This window comes from Salvelinus sp. IW2-2015, linkage group LG11 (genome assembly GCF_002910315.2).
Source record: "Salvelinus sp. IW2-2015 linkage group LG11, ASM291031v2, whole genome shotgun sequence".
In the NCBI taxonomy this organism is placed as follows: domain Eukaryota; kingdom Metazoa; phylum Chordata; class Actinopteri; order Salmoniformes; family Salmonidae; genus Salvelinus; species Salvelinus sp. IW2-2015.
In genome coordinates this window covers 13,535,605-13,546,615 of record NC_036851.1, presented here as the reverse complement: position 1 = coordinate 13,546,615, position 11,011 = coordinate 13,535,605, and the positions used below count along the sequence as shown (strand labels likewise).

Sequence of the window (11,011 nt, the reverse complement as noted above, 5' to 3'; positions counted from 1 at the left end):
AGCACTTTTGTTGGATCGTGTGAATGACAGTCCCACGTCGGAAACTGTTTCACAGTGTATCGATGTAGCACCAGTGTGTAGTGGTCTCAAGCATCTTGTCCCATCCTACCAGTTCAACCATCAAAACAAGTGTCAAAGTGAGAGATGGGTACAACTACACAGCAAAGCCTCAACAAAAGAAAAGTCTCTCAAAGTATAAGGGTGCAACAAGTAATAAATAAGGGTCATGTTTCAGAGTTGCTAAAATGGTGGTGGTTATTGTGTACAGCAGATCATTTCTTTACACAAAAACAAAATGTCGGCCACACATCCACGTACAAATATCAAACAATACATACAAGTGTCAGGATGCCACCGGTGGGGGCGCTATTCCCATCAGCCCCACTCTCCCGCCTGGGCCATGCTCAACGTGTACCCATGATTGGACGTTTCTCCATTAGGCGCACGCCATGGGCTGCTCCAATCAGACCGCTCCAATCAGACTGCTCCAATCAGCTAGCTCTCTCAGCATCCTGGGACGGTGATGGAAGGAAGGCGGAGGCAGGAGGCAGGAAGGTGAAATATCTCCCCCTAAGGGATCCGATCCACAGAGTCATCACGGAACACCTGGACTGTAGGGCTCAGAAGGACTCGTCGTGYCCCACAGAGAGCTCTCCTTTGGGGGTGGAGGCGCGAGACGAGCTCTTGTCCATGCTCTCGGAGCCAGAGCTCTGGTGSCGCTGCTCGGAGCCCGAGCTGGACGTCACGGTGGACGAGGATGTGGACGAGGAGCGGGTCTTCTCCTTAAAGTCCGTTATGATGACCGTCACGTTCCCCACCGTTATGGCTAGCTGCTGAGCGGTGCTCCGGTCAATGTTCTTCAGTTTGGGCCTTGTCAGCAGGGGGGAAACACAGGGTTAGGATTACATTGATAAAACTGCCTTACTAAGATACAACCACATTAAGGTGTGTAGTACAGTGTGGGTGGTTAGACCCAACCGCTCATTTCAATGTATACTACAAGGCCAACAGGAGTAAGAGGGAGAAAGTGAGTGGGTTTAGAACATGAAATAGCATTTATGAATCACTTGAGTTTGATTTTGGGATTTTGGCAACAAAGTCCTTTTCTACTTACCCAGAGTCAGATGAATTAGTGGATACCRTTTTTAAGTCTCAGTGTGCAGTGTGAATAAAGTTGCTAACTAGTGTTAGCACAATTGCTTGCTAACATTAGTGCAATGCCTGGAAGTCTATGGTAACAGCTAGCATGCTCCCCTAGACGTCCAGTCATTGCGCTAAAAACGAGTTAGCATTGGCCCACAAAACTATGTCTAACTTCCTTCATACTGGATGCATAGACATAACAATGGTATCAATGAGTTCATCTGACTCTGGGGAAGTAGATAAAGTACATYATTGGCAAAATTCCAAAGTATCCCTTTAAAGCGGCAATCAGCAGTTGAACAGTGTTCTCCCCACCTTCGTTTCGGGAAAAAGCTAAGAGATGGGGCTGGAGAAATGTAAGCACAAATTCATATACAAAGCTATGGATCCATGATATTAAAAAAATGAGTTTTAACCATGTATTGAGACTATAGTCTTTGTTCACATTTACTTTTACAAACATTGGAGTAAAACAAGCTTATATTTCGGGTTCTCATGGGGTACGACARTWGAACTAAGCTCATGAGACATTTATAGGTTATATTCTTCAAGCATCCATGGGAACATATTCATTTATTAGTCCAAAAATGGATGTAGCAACTGCTGATTGCCACTTTTAGAATATCTTGTACGAKTTCCAATTTAAAAAATGCCATGACAGGTTCTCACAATGTCCAAATGGAAGATAAGGTCAGTACTAGTAGTGAAAGACATCTGTAAGAGGAGAATGACCCACCTGGAGATGTGAGAGTTGTTGATCTTGGTTGTTGACTCCCCAGACTGTATRCTGGGTAGGCTCTGATGAACATCTGTCTTGGGTCTGCACAAAAAACACAGTAGTATATATATGGATTTTTTTTCTTCAGGGGTTAGATCAGCTTTAATATTGCAGATAGATTGTAGCTTCCATCAATGTAATTGTCTGAATCACTTTCAATCCTCCATATCTTTTTTTTGCAAATACACATACATACAGTTGAAGTCAGAAGTTTACATACAACTTAGCCAAATACATTTAAACTCAGTTTTTCACTATTCCTGACATTTAATCCTAGTAAAAATTCCCTGTCTTAGGTCAGTTAGGATCACCACTTTATTTTAAGAATGTGAAATGTCAGAATAATAGCAGAGAGAATGATTTATTTCAGCTTTTATTTCTTTCATCACATTCCCAGTGGGTCAGAAGTTTACATACACTCAATTAGTATTTGGTAGCATTGCCTTTAAATTGTTTAACTTGGGTCAAACGTTACGGATAGCCTTCCACAAGCTTCCCACAGTAAGTTGGGTGAATTTTGGCCCATTCCTTCTAACAGAGCTGGTGTAACTGAGTCAGGTTTGTAGGCCTTCTTGCTGGCACATGCTTTTTCAGTTCTGCCCACACATTTTCTATGGGATTGAGGTCAGGGCTTTGTGATAGCCACTCCAATACCTTGACTTTGTTGTCCTTAAGCCATTTTGCCACAACTTTGGAAGTATGCTTGGKGTCATTGTRCATTTGGAAGACCCATTTGCGACCAAGCTTTAACTTCCTGACTGATGTCGCTTCAATATTTCCACATAATTTTCCTTCCTCATGTTGCCATCTATTTTGTGAAGTGCACCAGTCCCTCCTGCAGCAAAGCACCCCCACAACATGATGTGTCATGCACAACGTAGATGTCCTAACCGACWTSCCAAAACTATAGTTAACAAGAAATTTGTGGAGTGGTTGAAAAACAAGTTAACGACTCCATCCTAAGTGTATGTAAACGTYCGACTTCAACTGTATATACATGTTATGGGCACAGTATATTTTACATTAGTTATCTTGTTATTAGTCCCAACCTTCAGCTCCATTCAACCCCTCCAATTTATCTCTTAACACCATCCATATTGGATTCTATTTGCCATATATTTTTCAACTGTGCTGTTTCACAAAAGTTCTGAACCTTTCTATTTTCATTGTTTCTACAGTTTGTAAATACACATTTTTGCAAAAATTATTATTATATTATTGATCGATTGACTATGACTTTTCAGATCGCCCAGTAGTGCTATCTGCAGGGTTAGCTTCAGGTAAATGTTGCAATTCTTCAGCCATTGCTGGACCTGTGACCAAAAACAAGCTGCATATGGATAGTACCAAAACAAATGATCTAATGATTCTGCCTCTTCGCAGCAAAATCTGCAGAGCTGGGAAGGTTGTATCGCACATATAAATAACATTCTATTGGTTGCAAGAATTCTGTATAATAATTTTAATTGAAAAATTAAAAGTTTTGAATCTGGCATTGTTTTGCTTATTAGTTCATAAACCATGCACCATGGAATAGGTACATCAAAAATCTAAACTATTTTGCAATCTATATGGCACAGTGGTACATGTTTTGGTCCTTAAATGAAATTGGTATACATTTTTATATATATTACAGTTTTCTTTAACCAATTATGGTCTTTAATGCAGGGCCAACAGACAAGTTCCTTACTTTTTCCCCCTTCCACTTCCCTCTTCTATTTTTGCGGTAACGCTGAAATACAACCAAACAATGAGTTGGTTGTAAGTTTGAGTAGAGCAGACATTTCTATATGTTTTAGTCAGCTGCATGTATGACAATTTACTTAGATTATAGTTTTTTATTTGTTATTCAAACAAATTCATAAAAAATAAAAATAAAAAAATAGTATATTTGAGTTTAACCACAATATTTGTTGTATTATTTGTTCTGTCTTTTCTGGTAGATTAAATTGAAATTGCAACCAACTTTCAATGGCTTATTTTAAAAATAGCGATATTTGGGAAATAATGTGAGAGGTTATAATCTGAATTAAGGGAAAAAAGCCTTTCATGAACATGGGGTGAGACATCCTTACTAATTTACTAGAGAACCAGTTTGGATTTAAGTATGACTGAAGCCATTAGTGAGAGGTTTAATACTTTAATATTTAAGACTTTCTGCCCTCCGAATGTATAGTCATTATATAAACAGGCCTGTTAATTTTTGTCTTCCTTGCCATTCCAAATAAAATTGAATCTTTTTTTCTCATACAATAAGAAAAAGACAACCGTTCTCCAGGTGTAGGCAAGACCATAAGCAAATAGGTAAATTGGGATATGACTAAAGAGTTAATCAGGGAGATTTTTCCACAAATAGAAGGGTATTTACCTTTCCATGATAGCAAGATCTTATGTATTTTTTACTAACCTTTTATAAAAATGTATTGGAGTATCACGATCGTTATATGGTGGAAGAGAGGAGGACCAAGGCGCAGCGTGATAACAATACATCTTCTATTTATTAAAGACGAAAATGAAGAACACTTCAACAAACGTGACGCTATAAACAAATAGTGCAGACAGGCAACTAACAGACAATAACCCACGAAATATCCAATGAATATGGCTGCCTAAATATGGTTCCCAATCAGAGACAATGATCAACAGCTGCCTCTAATTGAGAACCAATCTAGGCAGCCATAGACATACAAACACCTAGACTAGACACTGCCCCTGATAGTGGACAACCTTGATTTACTCCTCTCGACAGTTTAAAACTGGGGTTACTAGGGTTACTATACACAATTTTAACCCATTTTATAAGAGATTCTCCAAAATTGAAATGTTCCAAGCATTTCTATAAAAACTCCAGTCATACTTTATCAAARGCCTTTTCAAAGTCAGMTATGAATAGCAGGCCTGGTTTCCCAGATKTTTCAGTGTTTCCAGTACTTGCCTTATTTTATCTCCAATGTAAAAAAYCTGTCTGATTAGAATGAATAATGTCTGACTAACTTTTTAATTCTATGCGCTATACATTTTGCTAGAATTTTCCCATCACAACACTGATAAGATGCCTCTATTGTTTTTTTGTTTTTTTAAATGGACTGGATCTTTATATTTCCCACTTGTATCCTGTTTCAGTAATAATGAAATCAGACCTTCTTGTTGAGTGTCTGATAATCTACCATTTACATAAGAGTGGTTAAAACATGCTAAAACGGTCCTCTGACTATATCAAAAAAGGTTTGGTATACCTGAAATGGTATGCCATCCAGCCCTGGAGTTTTCCCAGAGTTAAAGGCTTTAATTGCATCAAGAAGTTCCTTCTCTATAATTTCACCTTCACATGAGTYTTTCTGTATGGCTGTTCATTTAAMGTTATTAATAGAAAAAAGTCCATACAATTAGCTTCGGTTAAAGGAGCTGAAGGAGACAAATGAAAACACATGCTTAAAGTACTTTGCTTCCTCTTTCAAAATATAATTTGGTGAATCATTGGTGACTCCGTCATTTGTAACAACTTCCAGTAAATTATTTTTGGAAGCATTTCTATGTTGAAGATTAAAAAAAAGAATTTGGTGCATTTTCCTCCATATTCCATTCAGTTTGCTTTATTATTATAATATATTACACTTGATCTTTGTTGAATATGTTCCTCCATTTCTTTTTGTTTTTCCTCCAACTTATTCTGAGCCTCTATGGTACAGTTTTCATTGCCATCTATCTGTTCTGTTAGACCTTCTATTTCCTTTGTTAGTATGGATGCCTTTGACCTAAATTGCTTTTGTTTTAGAAAGGAGTACAGAATTGCATGGCCTCTAAAGGCACATTTAAAAGTGGCCCATACAATAAGTGGATTTGCTGTACCTATGTTATGTCAGAATTGTAAAAATACATTCCTCAGTCCTAGTTAAAAACAAGTTATCATCCAATAGGCTTTGATTCAATTTCCAATATCATCACCCACGTGGAAATTCAGTAAGAGTAATGTATATGCCAATTATTTGATGGTCCGACCACAGAGGAGTTAATTAGTAAAGTTCATGTCTGGAGAGGAAAGATACTTACAAACAATGAACAGACATCTTATTCCTTTATAAAACACACACTGACCTGATCTTTTTGATGCTGGGTTTCTTGGCGATGGGCCTGGCTGGGCTGCTCTCTTTGATGCTGGGTTTCTTGGCGAAGGGCCTAGCTGGGCTGCTCTCTTTGATGCTGGGTTTCTTGGCGATGGGCCTGGCTGGGCTGCTCTCTTTGATGCTGGGTTTCTTGGCGATGGGGCTGGCTGGGGTGCTCTCTTTGATGCTGGGTTTCTTGGCGATGGGSCCGGCTGGGCTGCTCTCTTTTAGGCTGGGTTTCTTGGCAATGTGCCCGGCTGGGCTGCTCTCTTTAATGCTGGGTTTCTTGGCGATGGGCCCGGCTAGGCTGCTCTCTTTGATGCTGGGTTTCTTGGCGATAGGCCCGGCTAGGCTGATCTCTTTGATGCTGGGTTTCTTGGCGATGGGCCTGGCTGGGCTGATCTCTTTACCTTTTTCTTTCTCCTCCTCTTGCTCTGGCTTTTCTGCTTGGTCGTTTTCCGGCTTCTCCTTATCGCTCTCGTCTTTATCCAGGGGAGGTTCTCCTTCTCCTTCTTGCTTCACTCTCTCCAGAAGCTCTCCCTCGGGGTGCTCCCCCTCCCCGTCCAAGAGCTCCCCGTCCGGGCCATGCTCCCTCTCAGGCCTCTCCTTCCTCTCCTTCTTGGGCGGGGGAGGCATCGCGTACTGTTGAGCCACCTGCTGGGCCACCAGCTGGGAGTTGATCCTGGGTTTCCTGTAGAGGCCAGGGCACAAATAGGGATTAGCAGGCAGCAGCAACTCCAGGCTCAGCTTACTCAGGACAAGATGACCATGAGCAGCCCCTGCCTAACCACATAGCAACACACACACACACACCATCTCTGCATCATCTTATAAGGAGTTTGCTGGATTGAGTCACAGTGCCTCTGGAGTGAAATGGTTAATGTACACACACGGCTGGCTGACTGGATGCAAGTRACAGCTCTTGGTCGGGCTGGTCTGTTTGAAGAGTAATCTCACTAGATCAGTGCTATAATAAAATGCATGTGGGGATCCCAAGGTGGGACAGTTGGAGCATGTCATTTACGTCCTCTAATCTGATTACTGCAGCATTGGCCCCATKTGTCACAGACTGGGATACACAGATACGTGCAGCCGCTCACTTACTAGCTGGCTAGCCCACCAGAGCAGAATGAAGTCACTCTCTGTGGCTCTCTGTCGTCACTCACACACAGACACACCTAGCCTATTCTCTTTGAGCCAAACCATTCTCGTTCAGCAGGCAAATGCGTTGTGAGTGAGAGATGGAGACAAATGAGTGCCTTGGTGGATGAATAAAAATATCTAGGATAAAAGGCTCATTACTCTTCATCCTGAGAGGTTAGAAGAGGTTCTTCATGGGGGGGAAACACTTCAGTCAACTGAATGAGAGCGCGAGGATTATCGTGTGAATAACTCCAGACTAGGGGCTGTTCTTAGCCCGACACGAAGCAGAGGGCCGGGGAAACAGCCCTTTGGAGGGTGATATTAACAATAATTCCCGGGTTATTGCTTTTATAAAACAGTTACTAACATATTTTTCTAAAGAKTACATGTTTCCATTCAAATAATTAAAGGGCCTCCCGAGTGGCGCAGCAGTCTAAGGCGCTGCATCGCAGTGCTAGTGGCGTCACTACAGATCCGGGTTTGATCCCGGGTTGTGTCGCTGCCGGCCGCGACTGGGAGACCCATGAGGCGACGCACAACGATCCCAGCGTCGTCGAGGTTAGGGGAGGGCTTGGCCGGCCGGGATGGCCTTGTCCCATCGCGCTCTAGCGACTCCTGTGGCGGGCCGGGCGCATGCACGCTGACACGGTCGCCAGTTGCACAGTTTTTCCTCCAACACATTGGTGCGGCTGGCATCTGGTTAAGCGAGCAGTGTGTCAAGAAGCAGTGCGGATTGGTAGGGTCGTGTTTAGGAGGACGCATGGCTCTTGACCTTCGCCTTTCCCGAGTCCGTACGGGAGTTGCTGCAATGGGAGTAAATTCATTTTTTTCATCCTTCCACGATATTGTCCGGGCAAAAGTCGTTAGCCAAATGAACTGGTTGTCCATTCCAAATGTTCAAAGCAAAAAAGGATGCCATGCAGGCTACAGTAACTACTTCATTGCTAGCTAGCCAACTAGATCAAACACAATCACACCAAGCAGCTGAAATGACAGCAAATTTATTTTACCTTTGTTTCTATTGCCATTTATTTGGATATATCCATTATAATCATCCTGATAAATGAATTCACCCAGCTCAGAAGTTGTCACTCTTCATGTTCATTCTCTCTACGAAAAAAAAACCTGCAACGTTGTTGCACAGGTCAACGACAAAGGCAGCAAGGTTTAGACTTGAGGTCTTGAGGCATGGCATGGCATGGCCGATTAATTAGGGCCGACTTCAAGTTTTCACAACAAATCGGTAATCGGCCTTTTTAGTCGCCGATTACATTGCAATCCACGAGGAGACTGCGTGGAAGGCTGACCACCTGTTAMGCGAGTGCAGCATCAAAAGGACATTGTGGCTGCAAGGAGCCAAGGTAAGTAATTAGCTAGCATTAAAACTTACAGTTGAAGTCGGAAGTTTACATACACCTTAGCCAAATACATTTAAACTCAGTTTTTCACAATTCTTGACATTTAATCYTAGTAAAAATTCCCTGTCTTAGGTCAGTTAGGATMACCACTTTATTTTAAGACTGTGAAATGTCAGAATAATAGTAGAGAGAATTATTTATTTCAGCTTTTATTTATTTCATCACATTTCCAGTGGGTCAGAAGTTTTTTTTAAATGTTATTATTTATTTATTTTTATAATAAATTTTACCCCCTTTTCTCCCCAATTTCGTGGTACCCAATTGTTAGTAATTACTATCTTGTCTCATCGCTACAACTCCCTTACGGGCTCGGGAGAGACGAAGGTCGAAAGCGATGCGTCCTCCGAAACACAACCCAACCAAGCCGCACTGCTTCTTAACACAGCGCGCCTCCAACCCGGAAGCCAGCCGCACCAATGTGTCGGAGGAAACACCGTGCACCCGGCTACCTTGGTTAGCGCGCACTGCGCCCGGCCCGCMACAGGAGTCGCTGGTGCGCGATGAGACAAGGATATCCCTACCGGCCAAACCCTCCCCAACCCGGACGACGSTAGGCCAATTGTGCGTTGCCCCACGGACCTCCCGGTCGCGGCCGGCTGCGACAGAGCCTGGGCRCGAACCCAGAGTCTCTGGTGTAGTGGGTCAGAAGTTTACATAAACAACCAAATACTAATTGAGTGTAACTTGGGTAAAACGTTTTGGGTAGACTTCCACAAGCTTCCCACAATAAGTTGGGTGAATTTTGGCCCATTCCTCCTAACAGAGCTGGTGTAACTGAGTCAGGTTTGTAGGCCTCCTTGCTCGCACACGCTTTTTCAGTTCTGCCCACAAATGTTCTATAGGATTGAGGTCAGGGCTTTGTGATACCCACTCCAATACCTTGACTTTGTTGTCCTTAAGCCATTTTGCCACAACTTTGGAAGTATGCTTGGGGTCATTGTGTATTTGGAAGACCCATTTGCGACCAAGCTTTAACTTCCTGACTGATGTCTTGAGATGTTGCTTCAATATATCCACATAATTTTCCTGCCTCRTGTTGCCATCTATTTTGTGAAGTGCACCAGTCCCTCCCGCAGCAAAGCACCCCCACAACATGATGCTGCCACCCCCGTGCTTCACAGTTAGGATGGTGTTCTTTGGCTGTCTCTTATACACATCTAGATGTGTATAAGAGACAGCTCCAATACCTTGACTTTGTTGTCCTTAAGCCATTTTGCCACAACTTTGGAAGTATGCTTGGGGTCATTGTGTATTTGGAAGACCCATTTGCGACCAAGCTTTAACTTCCTGACTGATGTCTTGAGATGTTGCTTCAATATATCCACATAATTTTCCTGCCTCRTGTTGCCATCTATTTTGTGAAGTGCACCAGTCCCTCCCGCAGCAAAGCACCCCCACAACATGATGCTGCCACCCCCGTGCTTCACAGTTAGGATGGTGTTCTTTGGCTTGCAAGCCTCCCCCTTTTCCCCCCAAACATAACAATGGTCACGATGGCCATTCTATTTTTATTTCATCAGACCAGAGGACATTTTTCCAATAAGTACAATCTTTGTCCCCATGTRCAGTTGCAAACCGTAGTCTGGCTTTTTTATGCCGGTTTTGGAGCAGTGGCTTCTTCTTTGCTTAGCAGCCTTTCAGGATATGTCGATATAGGACTCGTTTTACTGTGGATATAGATACTTTTGTACCTGTTTCCACCAGCATCTTCACAAGGTCCTTTGCTGTTGTTCTGGTCCACTCCACAAATTTCTTGTTAAAACCTGTTTGGGCTAGGGGTCAGCATTTTCACTTTTGGATGAAAATCATGCCCAGAGTAAACTGCCTGCTACTCGGTCCAAGATGCTAATATATGCATATTATTAGTAGTATTGGATAGAAAACACTCTGACGTTTCTAAAACTGTTTGAATGATGTCTGAGTATAACAGAACTCATATGGCAGGCAAAAACCTGAGAAAAAAATCCAACCAGGAAGTGGGAAATCTGAGGCTTGTAGGTTTTCAACTCAGCCCCTATTGAATACACAGTGGGATATGGGTCATGTTGCACTTCCTACGGCTTCCACTAGATGTCAGTCTTTAGAACATTGTTTCAGGCTTCTACTGTGAAGGGGGGCTGAATGAGAGGGGATTGAGTCAGAGGTCTGGCAGAGTGCCCAGAACTGGTGACGCACGTTCATGAGAAAGGTATCTCCCGTTCCATGGCTTTTCTACAGGCAATGGAATTCTCCGGTTGGGACATTATTGAAGATTTATGTTAAAAACATCCTAAAGATTGATTCTATACTTAGTTTGATATGTTTCTACGACCAGTAATATAATTTTTTTGAGTTTTCGTCCGACCTTTCCGCTGGACTTGAACGCGCGTTTGGATTTATTTACCAAACGCCCTAACAAAAGGAGGTATATGGACATAAATGTTGAA

The 11,011-nt window shown here is 42.5% G+C and overlaps 1 protein-coding gene across 1 annotated transcript in view; it reads right to left on the bottom strand.

Moving 5' to 3' along the window:
• Positions 1–284: 284 nt before the first annotated feature.
• LOC111969848 (RING1 and YY1-binding protein B) overlaps positions 285–11,011 on the bottom strand; it is a 40,827-nt gene continuing 30,100 nt past the window's right edge. Inside the window, exons 3-5 of the mRNA XM_023996171.2 lie at positions 6,017–6,715; positions 1,880–1,963; positions 285–870 (exon numbers count right to left, since the gene is read on the bottom strand). Coding sequence (XP_023851939.1) covers positions 621–870; positions 1,880–1,963; positions 6,017–6,715 — 1,033 coding nt within the window. The 3' untranslated portion in view covers positions 285–620. The remainder of the gene's footprint in view (positions 871–1,879; positions 1,964–6,016; positions 6,716–11,011) is intronic.